This window comes from Bombina bombina, chromosome 5 (genome assembly GCF_027579735.1).
Source record: "Bombina bombina isolate aBomBom1 chromosome 5, aBomBom1.pri, whole genome shotgun sequence".
Lineage (NCBI taxonomy): Eukaryota > Metazoa > Chordata > Amphibia > Anura > Bombinatoridae > Bombina > Bombina bombina.
In genome coordinates this window covers 418934036-418956998 of record NC_069503.1, presented here as the reverse complement: position 1 = coordinate 418956998, position 22963 = coordinate 418934036, and the positions used below count along the sequence as shown (strand labels likewise).

Below are 22963 nucleotides of genomic sequence, written 5' to 3'. Positions count from 1 at the left end.
TAGGCTAGTGCATGGACCTTACTAATTCATAAACCAATGGACTAAAGCAGTAATGGGGCTACAAATTAATACTTTAGAAGCCTTAATAGCCAAATATATATATTTGTGTATTAAACACATAAATGATAAATATCTTAAAATGACTTAGGTTAGGTTGCTGCATACTTTCTGAATGCTGTTTTCCCCTCCAGAGAGCTCTTTTGCTTCTGTAGGGACTGATTATCTTTACTCATACAGCATAACACTGCAGGAGCCAGCCGTATAGTGTCAGAGGTTTTTAAGCAAGCATGCTGTGTTTCAGGTTTAGTGTACTGTGTGGATCCAGAGTGCCTAGTTGTGCATTGGAAATTAGGTTGTATTTTCTTTACATTTATGGTAGTTGTTTGTCTGCTTCATCTGTATGTATGACTCTGTTTTCCCTTCTGTATATTTTTCTAAACTTTTGTCCACTTATTACTAGAAATTATTTTGCTTAAATTATTTTGTTTTTAACTGCTTTTTGCATGGAAATATGTGTGTGCCATTGTTTATATAATTTATTTGTAAAGGGAGGCCTTGTTTTATAGTGCACTTTCTTTATTGTCTCATTATAAACCTACTATAGTTCATTTCATGACACAAGTTGATGGGTCATCTTTTGTGTTAACCAAAATTCTGTGCCTTAGTTATAGCAATGTATTTAATAGTGACTGAAGCAATTTGTGATTTATATCCCCACTTCAAGTTAGACTTGCTTATTTGAATATGTTTCCAGAGACAGAATTTCTGGTATGTCTATCACCCCTGTAGATTATATTAAAGTTAGTATTATTATTATTGGTTATTTGTAGAGCGACAAGAGATTCTGCAGCGCTAGTAAAATACTAAATTAAAACCTATTAATAGTCTATTTGAGTACTAATAAATCCTACTTGTCACATAATATCCAGTCAGTATGTTCCCTTTGAAAATACTCTGTATGATGCCTGTACTGCTGATTTTCTTTCTTAAGGTGTTGAGAGCCCACAATTCCTTATTGTTAGGAATTAACTACCTGGCCACAAGGAGGAGGCAAAAATACCCCACACCAAGATCTTTAATATCCCTCCTACTTCCTCTTCCCTCCCAATTTTTCTTTGCCTCTCTAGGAGGAGGTGAAGATGGAGGTGCTCAGGATTTTATTTGGGATTTAAGGGTTTCTGGAAGACAGCAGTTTCCTCAGGAAGGCCTTTCTGCAAGGAGTTATGTTGTTTCAATCAGCTTTGGGTATTGATTATGTTGCAGGACTAGCATCTCTCTGATGTGATTCTTTCACTGAGTTGGTTTCAGAGGAATAATCTGTAGAGTATAATCAGAAATGCATACGTTGCTTGCGGTTCACTAATTCCTTTATGATTATTTGAAATTAATTGAATAAATACTAAAAATATGGCTTTGACTTTTCTTGCTAGAATTACTCTATGGTTAAAATCATGGTCTGCTAACATGGTGTAAAAGTTGAGACTTTTGCTTTCAAAGGAAAGAAGTTGTTTTGTCCCAACTTGGATTACAATATTTCCACTGTCACGGGTGGCAAGGGAGCCTTTTTGCCCCAGGATACCAAATCTAGATCTAAGGGTAAATTCAAAAACTATTTTCGCAACTTTCGCCATTTCAGGACTCATAAATTATCTTTTTCTCAGAAGTCCATTTCCTCCAAGTCTAACTGGAAGCCCAATCCAGTCTGGAGTAAATCCAAACAAAATAAGAAGTCCCCTTCAAATGCAAAGTTTCATGGAGGTGTTGCCCCTGATCCAGACTCATTGCTTGTAGGGGGGAAAGTTAAGCCTTTTTTTGAAGTCCTGGTCTCAGTCTGCTTTGGACCCCTGGATAATATAAATAATTTCACAGGGGTACAGAATAGATTTTTGGTTGCTGCCTTCTCGAGAGAAGTTTCTTATGTCTCAAAGAGACCAGAAAAATGTTCAGCATTCCTCCAGTTTGTTTAGGATCTGTCAGAACCAAGGGAAGGGTTCTATTTCAATCTGTTTTTTGATCTTAAGAAGGATGGAACGTTCAGACTCATTCTGGATCTGAAAACCTTAAACAGGTTCTAAAGGGTTCCTTCTTTAAAGATGGAAACTATCAGATATGTTCTCTCTTTAGTCCTCTAAGGTCAATTCATGACAACTATAGGCTTGAAGGATGTTTACCTGCATGTCCCTATTCACAAAGAACATCACCAGTTCCTTTCATTTTGCTTTCATGGACAAACATTACCATTTTATAGCTCTTCCCTTTGGTATTGCCACATCTACCAGGATTTTTACAAAAGTTCTAGTTGTTCTTCTGTCAGTCATCAGAGCTCAGGGAATAGCTGTGGCTTTTTACTTGGATGATATTTTGGTTTAAACTTCCTCTTTACATTTAGTGACTGTTCAAACAGAGAAACTACTCTGGTTTCTTTGCAGTCATGGCTGGAAAGTAAATGTTGCAGAGTTTGCTGACTCCTTTTATGAGGGTGTCTCTGCTGGGAGTGGTCATAGTCTCCATGCAGCTGTTTTTGACAGATTAATGCACACTCAAGCTTCAATCTGCTTTTCTGAATCTGCAGGCCCTATCTCAGGATTCTGTAGCTCAGTGGGCCTGATGGTGGCAGCATCAGACACCATTCCATTTGCAAGACTTAACTTGCATCCACTACAACTATGCATCCTAAGGCAGTTGAATGGAGACCCAATCACCTGGATCAGTCAATCCATCTACACCCTTTAGTCAGACAATCTTTTTCTTGGTGGATATACCCCATTCCATTTTTTTCTGGGGATGGTTTTCTTTTGTCCATCATGGAAAATAATTACCATTGATGCCAACCTCTCAGGTAGGGGCACAATGTTGGTTTCTTTTTTGGTCTCAGGGTGTTTGGCCATCTGAGAAGATGAGGCTACCAATAAACATCTTAGAACTCTGTGTGGTCTTCAGAACGCTTCAGGCTTGGCCTCTCCTCAAGTCAGTTCCTTTCATTCATTTTCAGTCCGACAACATCACGGTGGTAGCCTATATCAATCATCATGGTGGTACTTGCAATGCTCTAGCGATGAAAGAGGTCTCTTGCATTCTGAATCCGGCAGAAGTTCATCAATGTACTATCACAGCAATTCAACATCTGGGAAGCAGATTATCTGAGTCATCTGACTTTTCACTTGGTGGAGTGGTCTCTTAATCAGATGATTTTTGATCAGTTGGTGGATCTCTGGGGTCTTGAATTGAATTGATAGCATCTCACCTAAACCACAAACTCCCCAGACATGGATTGAGGTAGAGAGATCCTCAGACGGATTTCATAGATACACAAGCAGTTCCTTAAGATCTACTTTCTGTTTCCACCTATTGTGCTTCTCCTTAGGGTGATGGCTCGGATCAAACAGGATCGAATTTCAGCAATCTTAATAACTTATGCTTGGCCCTGCAGGATGTGGTATACAGATCTGGTTCAGATGTCCAGCGCTCCTCCATGGCGTCTTCCTTATTGTCCAGATCTATTATCTCAAGGTCCTTTCTTTTCTTAAAATCTTCAGTTTCTGTTTGACTGCTTGGAGACTAAACACTTTCGGCTAGATTATGCATTTTGCGGTACAGCTATACCGCTGAAAAATTGGGATTTACATAGCGCTAGTATTACAGGTTGTGCGTTCAGACTAAAAAAGCATGCATTACAGCCTATACCGACACGATCCATACCACCATCTAATACCAGTAGTTATGGATTTTGTGTAACAAAAATGTTTCAGAAAACTCATAACTAAACTGTTATACTAACACCAATAAACTACCTATTAACCCCTAAATCGCCACCCTCCAGCATCGCAAACACTATTTAAAACGTATTAACCCCTAATCTGCTGCCCACCCACATCGCGACCATTAAATAAACCCCTAATCTGCCAACCACCCATATCGCCAACACTATTTAAATATATTAACCCCTAAACCGCCGCTTCCCAACATCGCCAACACTATAACAAAGTTATTAACCCCTAAACCTTTGGCCTCCCACATCACTGCCACTAAATAAACCTATTAACGCCTAAACCTCTGGCCTCCCACATCCCAAAACACTAAACCTAACACCCCAACTAACTTTAAATTAAAATTACAATATAATTATAAATAAAAACTTACCTGTGAAATAAAAATAAACCTAACATTAAAATATAAATTAACCTAACATAACTTTTCAAATAAAATGAAAAAAACTACCAATTAAAAATCCTAAATTACAAATGTAAAAAAAAAATTAATCCTACAAAAAAAATTAAAAATCTAACATTACAAACAAAATAAACCCTAAAATTACAAAAACTAAAAAAACACTAAGATCACAAAAAATAATAATTTAAATTATCAAAAATAAAAACAATTACACCTAATCTAATAGCCCTATAAAAATAAAGATACCCCCTAGCCTACAATAAACTACCAATAGACCTTAAAAGGGCCTTCTGTAGGGCATTGCCCTAAGTTAAACAGCTCTTTTACCTGTAAAAAAATACAAATTACCCCCAACAGTAAAACCCCCCACCAAACCAACCCCCCAAAATAAAATACCTAACTCTAAAAAATCATAAAAAATACCCATTGCCCCTAAAGGGCATTCAGCTCTTTTACAATTGCCCAAAGCACTAATCTAAAAGTCCGAACTTCCATCTTCTTCCAGGCGGCAAGAAGTCTAAGATAATACAAGAACCGAACAGTAGTCTGTGTTGATAAATGGAGCTCTACAACTGCTCTGAGGGCTACTTCCCCTCCATGTTTATTAAAATGAATCATGAAACTACTTAGTATAGTACAAGAGAACCTGCAGTCCGTATATAACAAGCAGCGGTCATCAGACCGTTGCTTAGTTAACCTTTCGTCACCTATTTTCAATCTTGTCCGACCAGGGAGATTGACAGCACCTGCCCGTGCGTGATTGGCTGTGCACGGGCATGGGGCGGGATTGCACGCGAGCGCAAAATAGCACTCGTGTGCACTTGTGCGCAAAGTAGCGCTCTCCGGAAGGGAATTCAGCCCTCCAGAGGCAAGCTGCCGTAGCTTGATAAATCGATCCCTATGTATCCTTTTGCTGAATTCTTTTTACAACCCTGAGTAGTTGTACCTATTTTAATTTTACCCAAACATCCTGTGATTCCTTTAAAAGCCTGTTCTTCAGATGTGGTATGCTGACATGATAGGCAAATATGCTGTGGCAATGCCCATGTAAGTAATTCCCCAACACTTTCCTTTTTCTCTATAAAAACGTATGTACATTAGCTTCATCAACTAGAGAAATGAAAGTCATTATAGAAATTCAGTCTGTAGCTTGCAATAAACAGGACACCTGCGTTGTTAGAAATAGCAATAACTTTTCCCCAGACAGACCTACAGATAGTGTTGAAGCACATGAAGGCGTCAGAATAATTTCAGTATATGTCTATTGTAGTTTATTGTCTAATCTTCTTAATTGCACTTGTGTTTGAAGAAGCATAAACATCATTTCCAGTTTGTGTGTTTGTTGTTTATACTTGTGTGTCATGCAATGACTTACTTGCATATGTTGTATTTAGCAAACAATTATTGTTAATTACATTAATTATTATTTTTGTTCCCAGCACCTGCAAGCGCACATTTCAGTATCTTGTCTCCTTACAGTTAAACATCTGAGATATAACTAGAATATATTTGTAACTCCAAGGATTATCAATAATTTACACTGAACACTATCCTCTAGCAGCTGCTGCTGAGAAACAATACACAGAGAACTAGTTAGCAACCTTTTCAGAATTACAATAGTTAGAACTTTCTTTACTTTTTAGCTTCTCTCTCTCACTCTCTCACTTTCTCTCCCAAATACATTACAATTAAGGTTGCTAGAAGTCTTCCTCTAAAATACTAAATGATTAGTAAGTGACTAGATTAGGGTCATGCTATGATTACGGGAGCTATTCTCCGAAATGAGTAAGCGATTTGATCTACGCTGTTTATTTTTTGTTTTGCTGTGATCCCATATATGTTTTAATTTTGATAAAATAAAGTGTTTTTTGGTTTTATGGAGCCAGACTTTTTTTTACTTTTGAACATTAGATTAGGGTTGCCACCTTTTGTTCAAGCCAAACCCAAACACTCTTGCACCTTGCACAGCACAGCACATAGATATTCACACTTACACACACTCTATCTCACTTACATACACTCTTGCACACTAACACACACATACTCTCTCTCACACTTTCTCTCACACACAAATACACTCACTCTTTCACAAACACAGAAAGACACTGACAGACACACACAGACACAGTACAAAACAAGGACACACACGCAAGACAGAAATAACTGTAGGCATGTGCATTATATTTAGGCTTACCAGAAGTACCAGTTTGACTGGGATTGTCCCTGTTTGGAGACGCTGTCCCAGTCTCCCACCCGGTTGTTCATCCTGTCCCAGTAGGGTTGCCAACTTCGGGTTTCGAATCATGTGTCCGGGTTTCAGGCCGCATGAAACCCAGACACATTATTCAAAATGACCTGACTTTGTGTCTGTGGCACTCCAGCATAGTTGGATGCTGATACTTTGTTACATATACAGCCCTGCTTAGCTTAATGTTCGTGCCCTTCAAAGTTCACATTTAGTAATACAGGCTGAGTGAGCAGCATACGTACGGTTTTTTAAGTTTATAGTAATTTTGTTTATTTTTCAAGGAATTTAACACCCCGACCCCTGGTGGCATCACAGGTGATACATGTTTAGGGGAATCATGGGGATATGACCAGGAAGTGCAGACAGGCAGGATTTTTGGCATGGATCTTGCTTTACTTCATACAGGATAGCATTTTGGCTGTAATCTTTTAGCATTATGGTATAGTGTAGCCTCCTTAACAGCTATAGTAGGTATTTGTTTCCTTTTGACTTATTTTATTCAATGTTGCATTTATGCCTTATTAGTATCCAGTTCTGTTCCTTAATTAGACACATAAAACACATATTACACTGCAGATATTAAATTGTGTGATGTATATGCTTTTCACTATTTTATGAAATTGATAATTATGTTTGATGTTTGGCATTATTTAGAATCTCAGATTTAGATGAATAATTTATTTGCTCATGTTGTGTATGGGTTGCCATGACAACGTAATGGTGCCTTTTTCACTAGGGGTGGTGTTATGGTCTATTTAAACTGTGTGATTCACTTGTTGTTTGACTGAGGAAGGGTAGAGTAAGAGTTTCACAAAAACATTACGCACATAAAAGCCACTACTTTAAAAGGACCGGTAATCACCATGCCCCTGACCACACCTACACTGGCAACGCACCAGGTGGTCCCAGTTTCACTTCTAAAAAGTATGGTAAACCTAATTATATTACAAATAAACGTCACCTTTTTGGCTTTAGCTGTTTCTCACCAAACACTGACATTTGTACGTCCAGGCCTGACTCTGCTTCAAACCCGGACACACAAATGGAAACCCTGAATTCTCTGGGCCTTTCCCAGACAGGTAGCAACCCTAGACTAGATATAGGTGGTAGGTAGGGTCACACAATGACCCCTCTAAAAGTTCTACCTTAGGCCCCACCCTTAACCCACGGTATATTTTACAATGTAGTGCCTTTTCCCCTTTGGCTGCCAGTAATACACGCAGCATTGATTTGACCCCCTCACTCTCATGGTCCTGTTAAAAACACAGAGCAGCAATATAACCCTGTATTTTAACATCCCCTTCCCCAAAGAATCACATTAGATATGGAGTGTTGTTGTTTTTTAAACCATACTAGGCTTCCAGTAATAAAATACAGTAGTATATGTGTAATATTGCTTAGTTCTGGGACTTATCTGTAATGCACATAGGCATAATAAGCTGTTTAAATTTAGCTGCCACCCAGGGGGCATCCAGTATTTTGTATAGATTTTACAGGACAGCCTGCTGAAATACTGGACTGTCTGGTTGTCACCTGGCAACCCTAATTGTGATTGAATCTGAGAGTGCTGAGTTACTTTCCAGTGAAGGTACTTCTATCATTTTATTACTAACAACCAGCCAAATGATTGGAGGATCATTTCATTGCTTTCACAATTATTTAATTCATGACATACCAGCAATCCTATCTATTTATCCAAATCCCCATAGAGTCAGGTCACAAGTAACTGGGCTTCCTATTACTTTCAATAGGAAGCTCAATAGGCTTTTGACAACAGCATTACAAATGTAGTCATAGCTAGTGTAACACATTGTTATGCTCACTTTCTCATTACACTGACCTCCTCCTAGTATATAACCTTTACATTGGTTGCAAGGTAAGGTAAACCTCAATGCAGTCAGATAAAACAAGCATAGTGTGTTACATTGCTTTAATGGATAATAATTATGTCATAGATACCACAGCTTTCAAGTAGATAAGATGATTCTGCCATGTCAGAGTAATAAACCCTAACCATAATAGCCTCACTGCAATAAACTCTGTGACCTCTACCACCACAATTTACCCTAGCGGCACCCACACAAATAAATACATTTTTCAAAATCTTCTTATTAAACACTAAAGTGGATTGGAAGGGTTGATTATTTTAGATGTTCCTTGTGGTGTGGTTAAAGGAACAGTAAAATCATAATTAGACAGAGCACACAATTTTAAACAACTTTCCAATTTACTTTGCTTCCTTCTCTTGTTATCCTTTGCTGAAAGATTTATCTAGGTAAGCTCAGGAGCAGCAAAGAACCTAGGTTCTAGCTGCTGATTGGTGGATGCATATATATATATATATATATATATACCAATTGTCATTGGCTCACTTGGGCCTAGATTTAGAGTTCGGCGGTAGCCGTCAAAACCAGCGTTAGAGGCTGGTTTTGGGCGCCCGCTGGTATTTGGAGTCAGTGATTAAAGGGTCTAACGCTCACTTTACAGCCGCGACTTTTCCATACCGCAGATCCCCCTACGCCATTTGCGTAGCCTATCTTTTCAATGGGATCTTTCTAACGCCGGTATTTAGAGTCGTTTCTGCAGTGAGCGTTAGAGCTCTAACGACAACATTCCAGCCGCCTGAAAATAGCAGGAGTTAAGAGCTTTCTGGCTAACGCCGGTTTATAAAGCTCTTAACTACTGTACCCTAAACTACACTAACACCCATAAACTACCTATGTACCCCTAAACCGAGGTCCCCCCACATCGCCGCCACTCGATTAAAATTTTTAACCCCTAATCTGCCGACCGCCACCTACGTTATACTTATGTACCCCTAATCTGCTGCCCCTAACCCTGCCGACCCCTATATTATATTTATTAACCCCTAACTTGCCCCACACAACGTCGCCGCAAGCTACTTAAAATAATTAACCCCTAATCTTCCGACCGCAAATCGCCGCCACCTACGTTATCCCTATGTACCCCTAATCTTCTGCCCCTAACATCGCCGACCCCTATGTTATATTTATTAACCCCTAATCTGCCCCCCACAACGTCGCCGACACCTACCTACACTTATTAACCCCTAATCTGCCGACCGGAGCTCACCGCTATTCTAATAAATGTATTAACCCCTAAAGCTAAGTCTAACCCTAACACTAACACCCCCCTAAGTTAAATATAATTTTTATCTAACGAAATAAATTAACTCTTATTAAATAACTTATTCCTATTTAAAGCTAAATACTTACCTGTAAAATAAATCCTAATATAGCTACAATATAAATTATAATTATATTATAGCTATTTTAGGATTAATATTTATTTTACAGGTAACTTTGTATTTATTTTAACCAGGTACAATAGCTATTAAATAGTTAAGAACTATTTAATAGTTACCTAGTTAAAATAATTACAAATTTACCTGTAAAATAAATCCTAACCTAAGTTATAATTAAACCTAACACTACCCTATCAATAAAATAATTAAATAAACTACCTACAATTACCTACAATTAACCTAACACTACACTATCAATAAATTAATTAAACACAATTGCTACAAATAAATACAATTAAATAAACTATCTAAAGTACAAAAAATAAAAAAGAACTAAGTTACAGAAAATAAAAAAATATTTACAAACATAAGAAAAATATTACAACAATTTTAAACTAATTACACCTACTCTAAGCCCCCTAATAAAATAACAAAGACCCCCAAAATAAAAAATTCCCTACCCTATTCTAAAATACAAAAATTACAAGCTCTTTTACCTTACCAGCCCTGAACAGGGCCCTTTGTGGGGCATGCCCCAAGAATTTCAGCTCTTTTGCCTGTAAAAGAAAACATACAATACCCCCCCCCAACATTACAACCCACCACCCACATACCCCTAATCTAACCCAAACCCCCCTTAAATAAACCTAACACTAAGCCCCTGATGATCTTCCTACCTTGTCTTCACCATGCCAGGTTCACCGATCCGTCCTGGCTCCAAGATCTTCATCCAACCCAAGCGGGGGCTAGACATCCACTGAAGAAGTCCAGAAGAGGGTCCAAAGTCTTCCTCCTATCCGGCAAGAAGAGGACATCCGGACCGGCAAACATCTTCTCCAAGCGGCATCTTCTATGTTCTTCCATCCGATGACGACCGGCTCCATCTTGAAGACCTCCAGCGCGGATCCATCCTCTTCTTCCGACGACTAGACGACGAATGACGGTTCCTTTAAGGGACGTCATCCAAGATGGCGTCCCTCGAATTCCGATTGGCTGATAGGATTCTATCAGCCAATCGGAATTAAGGTAGGAAAATTCTGATTGGCTGATGGAATCAGCCAATCAGAATCAAGTTCAATCCGATTGGCTGATCCAATCAGCCAATCAGATTGAGCTCGCATTCTATTGGCTGTTCCGATCAGCCAATAGAATGCGAGCTCAATCTGATTGGCTGATTGGATCAGCCAATCGGATTGAACTTGATTCTGATTGGCTGATTCCATCAGCCAATCAGAAAATTCCTACCTTAATTCCGATTGGCTGATAGAATCCTATCAGCCAATCGGAATTCGAGGGACGCCATCTTGGATGACGTCCCTTAAAGGAACCGTCATTCGTCGTCTAGTCGTCGGAAGAAGAGGATGGATCCGCGCTGGAGGTCTTCAAGATGGAGCCGGTCGTCATCGGATGGAAGAACATAGAAGATGCCGCTTGGAGAAGATGTTTGCCGGTCCGGATGTCCTCTTCTTGCCGGATAGGAGGAAGACTTTGGACCCTCTTCTGGACTTCTTCAGTGGATGTCTAGCCCCCGCTTGGGTTGGATGAAGATCTTGGAGCCAGGACGGATCGGTGAACCTGGCATGGTGAAGACAAGGTAGGAAGATCATCAGGGGCTTAGTGTTAGGTTTATTTAAGGGGGGTTTGGGTTAGATTAGGGGTATGTGGGTGGTGGGTTGTAATGTTGGGGGGGGGTATTGTATGTTTTCTTTTACAGGCAAAAGAGCTGAAATTCTTGGGGCATGCCCCACAAAGGGCCCTGTTCAGGGCTGGTAAGGTAAAAGAGCTTGTAATTTTTGTATTTTAGAATAGGGTAGGGAATTTTTTATTTTGGGGGTCTTTGTTATTTTATTAGGGGGCTTAGAGTAGGTGTAATTAGTTTAAAATTGTTGTAATATTTTTCTTATGTTTGTAAATATTTTTTTATTTTCTGTAACTTAGTTCTTTTTTATTTTTTGTACTTTAGATAGTTTATTTAATTGTATTTATTTGTAGCAATTGTGTTTAATTAATTTATTGATAGTGTAGTGTTAGGTTAATTGTAGGTAATTGTAGGTAGTTTATTTAATTATTTTATTGATAGGGTAGTGTTAGGTTTAATTATAACTTAGGTTAGGATTTATTTTACAGGTAAATTTGTAATTATTTTAACTAGGTAACTATTAAATAGTTCTTAACTATTTAATAGCTATTGTACCTGGTTAAAATAAATACAAAGTTACCTGTAAAATAAATATTAATCCTAAAATAGCTATAATATAATTATAATTTATATTGTAGCTATATTAGGATTTATTTTACAGGTAAGTATTTAGCTTTAAATAGGAATAAGTTATTTAATAAGAGTTAATTTATTTCGTTAGATAAAAATTATATTTAACTTAGGGGGGTGTTAGTGTTAGGGTTAGACTTAGCTTTAGGGGTTAATACATTTATTAGAATAGCGGTGAGCTCCGGTCGGAAGATTAGGGGTTAATAATTGAAGGTAGGTGTCGGCGATGTTAGGGAGGGCAGATTAGGGGTTAATACTATTTATTATAGGGTTAGTGAGGCGGATTAGGGGTTAATAACTTTATTATAGTAGCGCTCAGGTCCGGTCGGCAGATTAGGGGTTAATAAGTGTAGGTAGGTGTCGGCGACGTTGTGGGGGGCAGATTAGGGGTTAATAAATATAACATAGGGGTCGGCGATGTTAGGGCAGCAGATTAGGGGTACATAGGGATAACGTAGGTGGCGGCGGTTTACGGAGCGGCAGATTAGGGGTTAAAAGTGTAATGCAGGGGTCAGCGATAGCGGGGGCGGCAGATTAGGGGTTAATAAGTGTAAGGTTAGGGGTGTTTAGACTCGGGGTACATGTTAGAGTGTTAGGTGCAGACGTAGGAAGTGTTTCCCCATAGGAAACAATGGGGCTGCGTTAGGAGCTGAACGCTGCTTTTTTGCAGGTGTTAGGTTTTTTTTCAGCTCAAACAGCCCCATTGTTTCCTATGGGGGAATCGTGCACGAGCACGTTTTTGAGGCCGGCCGCGTCCGTAAGCAACTCTGGTATCGAGAGTTGTATTTGCGGTAAAAATGCTCTACGCTCCTTTTTTGGAGCCTAACGCAGCATTTGTTTGAACTCTCGATACCAGAGTTAAATTTATGGTGCGGCCAGAAAAAAACCCGCGGAGCGTTAACAGCCCTTTTACCGCCAAACTCCAAATCTAGCCGCTAATGTGTTAAGTTAGAAATCAGTAGTGCATTGCTGCGTCTTCAACAAATGATACCAAAAGAATGAAGGACATTTGAATATAGAAGTAAACTGGAATGTTGTTTAAAATGGTATGTTCTATCTAAATCTTGAAAGAAAAATGTTGTGGTTATTAGAATATGATAGATAAGGGGTTAAGGAAAATAAAAGTGAATTTTTAGTTTACACCAGTGCATTTCAAATTTAATTTGAAGCATTTTTCCATTTTGCTTATTTTTACAAAAATGATTTTGTGAAAGTTATAATGCGTTCTAACTTTTTTCCTGCATGCCACTTTCAGAGTATATCAGTAGGTTGTATAAACTCTCATCTGCTACTCCAAGGGCAGCTGCATAGGGAAAAAAAAAAGCTTCTAATGGAATTTAAAATGCACTGTTCATTTTGAATTCACTTTTATTTCCATTAAATAGAGCAGTGAGGCTGTGTTCATCGTGGGACTGGGGTAATGTAGAACACTTGTGAGACAAAAAACCTTCCTCACTGGTGTGTATGTATAAGAGTTTATGTACTTGTTTTATAAAAAAAGGCTTATTGATGCAATCTATGAAGGAGTTCATTGTGTAACCCATAAACTCTGAAATTGATACCTTAAAGTAAAGGTAAACTTTGGTGAATGAAAGTCCGTTTTTTAAAAATACTATTAAAAACAGGGGCACTTTCATTCATCAAAGTTTACAAAGCAGCCGTTTGGTAAAAAAAAATTACCTTTTTTTCTTTTCACTGCTACAGCAGCTTCCCCCACATAGAGATCCTCTATTTACAGGTCAGCAATGACTAATCCGGCTTCCTCCAATCACAGCATGGCCTCAGGTAATGACTGCCCTGGGGGGAAAGCTGTGATTGGAGGAAGCAGGATTAGTCATTGCTGACGTGTAAGAAGAGGATCTCTATGTGGGGGAAGCTGCTATAGCAGTGAAAAGAAAAAAAAGGTAATTTTTTTAACAAAACTGCTGCTTTGTAAACATTGAATGAAAGTGCCCGTTTTTAATAGTATTTTTAAAAACGGGCTTTCATTCACCAAAGTTTACCTTAACGTTAAGTGCTCTCATTTTTAAAATGTAATCTCTGTGCATACATTTAAAAATAATCTCTTTGTGTTATATAACAAATTTATTTAAAGGGACACTAAACCCAGAAATTTTCTTTCAAGTTTCAGGCAGAGAATACAATTTTAAACAACTTTCTAATTTACTTCTATGATCTAATTTGCTTCATTATTTAGATATCCTTTGCTGAAGAAATAGCAATGCACATGGGTGAGCCAATCACACAAGGCATCTATGTGCAGCCACCAATCAGCAGCTACTAAGCCTATCAAGATATGCTTTTCAGCAAAGGATATCAAGAGAATAAATCAAAACAGATAATAGAAGTAAATTATAAAGTTGTTTAAAATTGCATGCTCTTTCTAAATCATAAAAGAAACATTTTGGGTTTATGTCCCTTTTAAACATTTTTAAAAAATAATTAAAAAAACATTTGTTTTTCTCTAGAGCCTGGATAAATTGTTGTAGCACACTGCCCTGTTTTTTTTTTTTTTTCATTGGCTCACAGGTAAAAAGTAAAAAGTAATTCTGCTGGTGTCATCTCCAAAAAAGTAGATAGATCAGTATCTGTAATGGATCCGGCTGATCCACTGGTTTTGTCTGTAAGTGATAGGCTGGTACAGGACACCCTACTTTTTAAAGGGCCATTATAGTGAAAAAATTATATGCTCTGATATGTTAGCTCATATAATTTTATCCCTAGCGACCCTGCAGTGCAATATGTTTACCCTGCAATTTGGTTAAACACATAGTGGAAGTACCTCTTTGGAGCTGCAGAGAAGTTTTGCAGGGGTTAAATTAGCATTGCTAATGATAATGAAGAAAGAAAGAGAAAGAAAGAAATAAAATAAAACCAGGCAGTATTTATCAAGAGAGTTTTAAATACAAATGTGATTATCTTAAAAATATTTCCAAAGAAAATATTCAAGAATATAATAATCTGTATGTACATGGGAAATTTTTATGTTGCTATTAGATCTCAAGAGTTTTTTGGGGAATTGTATTTATAGAATTAAATAAATAAACAAATATATTTGAGTTTGTGTACTTTTCCTTTGTAAATAGCATTCCTTTATCCAGTACCTTTTAATCCATGGTTGCAAAACTGGGAATTTGAGGGTTAAAGGGACAGAAAAGTCAAAATTAATCTGTCATGATTCAGATAGAGCATGCAATTTTAAGCATATTATTCTTTATAGTAGTGTCCATTACATGCAGTTATATGAAAACTGGTGTATACTGTTCCTTTATGTTAAAAGGTCCTGGTTACGGTGTTATAGCATAATTGCACTTGCAGCTGTGGTACTGTCAAAACAGAGTCTACATGTGAAATTACTTGTATGTGAGCATTTCATGCCTTTTTATATTTGAATGACTATTAGACCCTGGTGTTAACAAAAGTATTTTTGCCTTCAAGTTATTAGTTATTGCTAGGGACATTTAACATTGTTCACTGTTGTTTTTATTTAGGTGTTCTCAAGTTGATGGAGTATGATGAAGACTATGTATTTACACTTCCGAGTGCCTATGCACGATCAATTCTCACAGTTCCTTGGGTGGAGCTGGGAGGTAAAGTCAGTATTTCCTGTGCCAAAACAGGCTATGTTGCCACAGTCACATTCCACACCAAGCCTTTCTATGGAGGAAAGGTCCACAGGTATGAAATGTAATGCACTTCTGTTCAATTAATATGATTTACATTTACCTCAAATTTTATTTAAAAGATAATTAAAAAACTATAGTCATCTGCCATTGTTCCTGCCAGAATTGTACTATACTATCCCTATAGTGTGTAATTATTTTATATATCTGATTTATTTTCAAACTCACCTCTGGCTTTTTTTTTCCATAATATATTCCTTGTCTTTTTTTTACACAAGTATTCCTCGCCCCACAAACTGCAACTAGTCCCATACCTCCTGCAACTAATACAGGTCCCCATAAGCATAACTAGGCATGGCCCCTGTATCTCTAACCTTCACTCATCACATTAAACCCCTTACATGATAGACTATACCTAGGACACCTACCACTCCTGGAACCTTAGGGACATCTCCCTACTTCTAAACATACTCCAAAATATTTTTCTACCTTGATCCTCATTCCAAAGAGGGTAACTCACTTTGAAATGTAAGTCCTTCTACCTTATGCCTTATTGATTGCTTAACCAGTCAAAATAAACTAGGAAGAGGCATTGTATTCTGAGCAGGCCTAGATTTACAGAGACAAAGAAGGCTTTACAGAATCTTCTATGTCAGCTTTAAGAGGCTGAAAATAGGTCATATAGAAGGGTGACAAAGGTGTGAAAGGATTGACTGTGATGTAAGGGGTAAATGTAGTGAGGAAGGTTACAGTTAGCAAGGTGAGCTTGGTACCAGCTAGAATGCCATGGGTAGTCATAGTGGTGGATTAGTTGGAGCAGTAGGAACTTATACAGTGTCTGGATGGATTAGATTCTGCAGGAATCTGGGATCTAGGAGTGTTTGTCATGGGAATCCAGTTCTATAGAGTTAAGTTGTATTCAGGGTTTAGGTACAGGAAGAGTGTGGGATGAAGGGGGTTAATTGCAGAGGTCAAGATTAGAAGTTTATTGTGCAGAAGACTTCAGTGACTTCTAATATATAGATGTTTACCTCTAAATGAATAATGTTCTTGGATTTTATAGACTCATATTTTTATATGTTTAAGGAAGTATTGGACTTCCACTGTAAATCCATTCCGATAATCCAATTGCCCCAATAGAGAATAGCTGTCTAGCTTTGCAATGTCAAAAATGTTTTGAATAAGCAATGTTTTTTTCTCTCCAATAATTTTTTCAACTTTTTTTATTGTTTATTCTTCCATTGTTTCTTCATTTCTTTCATAAAGGTGTGAGTGTCCACATGTCATTACTCCTGGGAATTCAACTCCTGACCACTAGGAGGAGCAAAGATTCCCAAAACTACAGGAGTACATAAACCCTCCCAATTATATGGTATGTATTGTCTTATCTTTGTTTTCACACAAGTAAGGCGAGGAATTGAGGTGCTCCAGATTCTTTTTGAGAGGGTTCCTTAGACTGATTTGAGGCCAATTTTTCGCCTCAGAGAGCTGATTCTGGAAAAGACAGGGGTGGAGATTGGAATACTGGGCAGTGATACATTTACTCCCAGTGCGGAGTCCAAGCCTGCTACAGGTGTCGCGGGGGCCGGTCCTTTAGCCTCTTCCTGTTTGTTTGTCGATATATACTCCTTACATAGACCCTCTGTTGTGATGTACACAACACTGGATGGGTTTTTTACTGGACACAGTCTATCTAGAACGGTGCTAGTAAGGGAAGTAAGAAAATGGCACTTACAAAGCCCACAGGCCATTAGCAGGTACACTAATATGTTGTACATCATAGACAGGGGACATTTTACAGACATACCACAATATTCACTGCACTTTATTAATTTACTCTTTAGAGGCTATTGGGAAGCAAACTTTTGAACTAGGACAGTAATGTCAGTTGCTGATTCTTTTGTGGGTACATTGTATAACATTTTTACATACTGTTAATCAAGATGTGGTGACAGATCAGCGTAGTAACCAAGCTCTAAACAGCTTGCGGGGTACACTGTTTTTTATTATAACAATATTCTTTTCTCAGGTGCGCTTATGTGCTTTAACTTTTGCTTTTTACTTTAGGCTATGTTTATAGTTAGCCTAGTAGCATGCTTTTGTTTCACTTTCACTACTATTTTTATTGCTGTTGCACCCCCTTTCTAACATCTCTACAGTGCGCGCCAGCTCCCATGTCACAGTTAGCGTGCCTTTTATGTTACAGGGGCTTGTTACTTGGAGCGCCGCTGAGGGAATTAAGATTTTCCCACCTTTTTCTTAAACAATTGGATTTGGTGTTATCTAACCTGCCTGCATGTTTGACTTTCATGCAGTCTCAATGGAGGTAGGATTATTAATTTGCAAGTACAGAGAGCTTTGTGTTTTGTGCACATATATTAAAATATATTATATTTTATACACGTAAGCTGCTTTAAGACCCAGAGTGTTACTTCTGTCTCCACTTATATGTATTGAGCTGTTATAACTGTGGTTTGTTTATGTTTTTCTGTGTCTGTACTTTTTTGTATTGGAGCATGTTGGAACTGTCCCTACTAATTTGGATCCTTTAGAGGGTAAATCCTCTGATAACTTATTTTTCATAATTGTGCTTTTTCCAAATTTTCTCCTGTTAATTTGTATTACTTTATGAATTCTAATCAATCTAATGCTGCCATTGGAATCTGTCTTCCCTCTGTTTGTTCTCTACAAAATTTTAGTGCACTCAACTGTTTCAGAGGCTATGCCTCCTCCAAGTAAGCGCAAAAAGTGTAATCAGACACCTCAGATATGTCTCCTGAAGGTGAATTTATTTCTGGTAATCAGGGATCAGGATTCCTCATCTTTTATGTTCAAGCTTGAACATCTTTACTAAAGAAGGCTCTTTGCACTTTGGGTTTTTATGACCCTAAGCCTTCTGAGGAAAATTCTGTTAAGCAGTTGGTTTTGATTTTAGAGGTTTTCCAGTTCCAGAGGCGATGCCCCAAATTTTCACCAAGGAATGGTTTAAACCTGGCATCCCTTATAATCCAGCATTAAGTTTAAAACGATATTCCCTTTACCAGCGTGTAACCTAGAGTTTTGTGAAACTGTTACTAATTTTGGATGATGCAAGTTTCACTTAAAGAATAGTAATTCTTTCAAGGACCTTCTACAATATGGTTTCTTTTTCAGTGCAGCTGTTAGCATCGTCCGTGTTGTGTGTTGGCAGTTTTAACCAGAGTTTGTTGGTGAAGTCATGGTCAACTGACATGGATTCAAAATTTAGTCTTTTGTCTCTACCTCTTCAAAGAAAAATTATTCTTGGAAGTCTTATTCCAAATGTAGCCAGGCTAAACAGTAAAAAAAAAGCCTTCTGCTTTGTCAGGGTACCAGGAATCAGACGTGAAATGCAAAAATAATCACACCTTTATTAATAATAACAAAAATAATAAAGAGCCCAAAAGCCAAACGACAAGCCAGGAGTCAAAGCCAGAGCTGGTAGTCAGACGAGCCGGGTCAGGAGCCAAAGCGAGTAGTCAGACGAGCTGGGGTCAGGAACTAAGAACAGCAGAGTCAGGAACAAGCCAGGGATCAGGAACCAGAAGGGACGTCAAACAAGCCAGGTAATACACAGGAACTGAAACACATGAACTCACAAAGAAGTCTGAGACAACGCAAGGGCAAAGGCAGACTGAACTCAGGCACTTAAATAGGGAATGATGACATCATACTTATGGGACTGCAACGTGATGTTCTCCAGTTTGGCGACTAGGTGAGTGAGTAGCGTTACACACTCTGCAGCAGACTCAGAGAGAGACAGGTGAGTAAAAATGGCAGCCAGCAGCAAACAGCAAATGAAACCCTGGCACTCTTCTACCAAATCAGCATGAAGGTGAGGGCAAAATCCAAATTTTTTTCTGGTAAGGGTTAGATTATGCCTTTTTCAGAAGTCCAGGGAGCTGACCACTAAGAGAATCATTTGGCTCATTTTGCACTCTGATCTAACAGTGCCACATTGTGAGTACTATTTTAATTTAATGTGGTTTTTATTCCAACCTTTTTCTAGTTCCCAAAAAAAGAGGAATGTTGCAGACCTATTTTAGACTTGAAAATTCTAACAAGTTCTCTGGTTCCTACCTTCAAGATGGTAACAATTCTGACTTTTCTACCTCTTGTTCAAAAAGGACAGAATTTGTCCATGACCGATCTGAAGGATGCATACCTTGATATTCCTTTCCACAGGTTTCCATTTTCAGGTCCTTGGGTTTTCTTGCAGGACATGAAGAAGAAAAATAAGGGTAACTCCTCTTGTTAAAAAACCCAAAATATTTATTAAACAGGATCAGACACAAAACACCACAACGTTTCGGGGTCAGTACCCCTTAGTCATGTGATCATCACATGACTAAGGGGTACTGACCCCGAAACGTTGTGGTGTTTTGTGTCTGATCCTGTTTAATAAATATTTTGGGTTTTTTAACAAGAGGAGTTACCCTTATTTTTCTTCTTCATACTCTATTGCTGGGAGTGTGGCAGTCACTCCAAAGGAGTACCCTCTATCTTGGGGTTCTAAGCTGGTGCTGGATTATCTTCATTTCATATATTATTTTCTTGCAGGACAAACATTTTTAGTTTGTTGCTCTACCGTTTGGTTTGGCTACAGCTCCAAGAATTTTTACAAAGGTTCTGGGAACACTATTGTCGGTATTTAGAGCTCAAGGTATTTCAGTAGCTCCATATCTGGAGGATATATTGGTACAGGCTCCATCTTTAACCTTAGCAATATCTCATACTAATAATCTTTTGTTGTTTCTTTACGAAGTTTGTTGGAGAATAAATGCTTCATAGAGTTCCCTGTCTCCTATAGACTCAGTATCTTAATAGATTAAAGGAGATTAAAGTTACAGACAACATGTGCAAGGCTACAGTCACTTACCAATCCTATTGTAGCTTTATGCATGGAGGTCTGATTATTGCAGCATCGGATGCCATTCCGTATGTTCAGTTTCACAAGGCCTCTTCAGCTTTGCATGCTAGGTCAATGATGCAAGGTTTACACTTATCTTTCCCAACGTATCCTTTTGGGTTCTATAATAAAGCTTTTTCTATCCTGGTGTATAGTTCACTAATCTGTGAAATCTTCAGGGCCCTTGAGAGCTTCTGAAAGAAGACTTTTTCTGCTTTTTCAGTCAGTAACAGCTGTGGCATAATATTAATCATAAAGGGGGCAGTGACGATGGAGGTCTCTCGAATTTTGACTTGCAGTTTTTATTCCAGTGGTGAACACTTGGGAAGCTAGCTTTCTCAGTCACTGATTCCTTTTTCCAGGGGAATTGTCTCTTCAACTGGTTGTCTTCAACCAGATTGTAGTTCAATTATGTTTACCAGTGATAGACCTGATGGCTTTCATTTGAACAACAAGCTTCCCAGTTTGTTTGTAAGATTAAGGGATGCACAAGCAGAGTTTCTGTTGCCAAGACTGATAGCCCGGATCAAATATGATCTATCATTAGTAATTCTGTTTGTTTCTGCTTGGCCACAGAGAACTTGGTTTGCAGATCTGGTTTAGATGTCCAGTTTTTACTTCCTGGTCCCTTCCTCTACGATGCAACCTGCTATCACATGTTTTTTTCTATCATCACGATCTTGAGTTCCTCAACTTTGAAGGCTTGATGATTGAACTTCTAATTTTAAAACAAAGAGAATTTTCTGCGGTAGTTTAAACATTAGCTCAAACAGAGAACTTGTTACATGTAAAATCTATCACAAGATTTGGAAAAAAAAAATTCTGGTGTGAGAAATAGTTTTTAGAAGAGGGCTTAGGTAAGGGTTTTTCTGCTAACTCTTTAAATGGTCTGTTCAAGCTTTAGTCAGGATATGACCAGTAATTAATCCAGTTTCTCTACCTTGGATGCTTAAGAGTTTTGCAGGTTTCACCTTGAGATTATACTTCCTTTTGACATTCAGTTTCTGTCTTGCAAGGTATTGTTTCTTTTTGCAATCTATTCTGCCAGAAGAGTTTCTGAATTGTCTGCGCTTTCTTGTGAACCTTCTTATCTTGTTTTTTCCCCCTGGGATAAGGTGGTCAAAGGTGGGGTCATCGCTTTCTTCCAATCCACAAAATTCAAAAGAAAGGCTCCTACATAATTTAGATGTAGTGAGAGCATTGAACTTCTACTTACATGCTACAAGGGTTTTAGTTAATCCTCTAGTTTGTTTATTCCTCATGTTTATGCAAAGGCCAGAAGATCTCAGACACTACTTTAGTTTTTTGGCTTAAACTCGTGATGCATAAGGCTTGCTTGTAGATGGGGAAAGTCTCCCCCAAATTGCATTACATATTCTACCAGTTTATTTTCCACTTTCTGTGTTGTTTTTTTTAATGGCCATCGTTACATCCCTTTTCTAAATTCTACCATTTTGATGTGTTTGCTTCTTCTGACGTCGCTTTTGTTAGTAAAGTCTATCAGGCAAATTGTCCTGAAATTAAGTACCTTCCCTTAAAAACAAAAACAAAAATCCAGGACAAATTAATCATGGACTTCACAGTTTTGGTAATAGTTCCCAGGAGTAATGGATTGTGGACTTTCACCACCTTTTTGAAAGAAAACATAATTTATGCTTTCCTGATAAATAAATTTCTTTCATGGTGATGAGAGTCCACGCGACCCACCCATTGTCAATTTTATATAACTACATTTTTTTGGTGACAGTTATAGTTTGCTACTCTTTTTCCCTACTTTTTCCTTTCCTACCTTTCTACTTCTCCTTGCTTGGCTATATGTCAGTCTAACATACCAGAGAGGTGGGTTGGGTTTAAGTACTCATGCAGTTTTGATAATCTTTGCCTCCTCCTAGTGGCCAGGAGTTGAATTTCCAAGAGTAATAGCTCTTGGAATCTCACCACCATGAAAGAAATTAATTTATCAGGTAAGCATAAATGTTATGTTTTGTTTTTTTATTTGCTCCTGTCTTTTTTTCAGTTTTTTTCCTCCATTCATGTATTACCCATTTCCTTCTTATGTTTATTCCTTTCTTCTTTCATTCTTTCTGTTCTTCCATCGTACCTTCCGCCTTCGTTTCCATCTTTAATTTCCCTCTTTCTTTTCTTAATTTTAAAATTGTTTTAATTTTACTTGGAAATTTCTTTATATTTGGAAACATTGTACATGGTACTGTTTCACAGTGCTATTGAATCTGATAGTCAAAAGGCATGTGCAAAAAATCTAGTAAGCAGTCTATTATAAAGTTAATATAATGAGCTTGTCATAATAATTAAAACAACCTTATTGAATTTCTTTCTAATGACACGGTGAGTCCATGGATCATCATCAATTACTGTTGGGAATATCAATCCTGGCCAGCAGGAGGAGGCAAAGACCACCACAGCAAAGCTGTAAATATCACTTCCTACCCACAAGCCCCCA

The 22963-nt window shown here is 38.0% G+C and overlaps 1 protein-coding gene across 1 annotated transcript in view; it reads left to right on the top strand.

The window, feature by feature from the left end:
* OSBPL10 (oxysterol binding protein like 10) overlaps positions 1-22963 on the top strand; it is an 873140-nt gene that overhangs the window by 809936 nt on the left and 40241 nt on the right. Inside the window, exon 9 of the mRNA XM_053714253.1 lies at positions 15444-15630. Within this exon, the coding sequence (XP_053570228.1) occupies positions 15444-15630 (187 nt within the window). The remainder of the gene's footprint in view (positions 1-15443; positions 15631-22963) is intronic.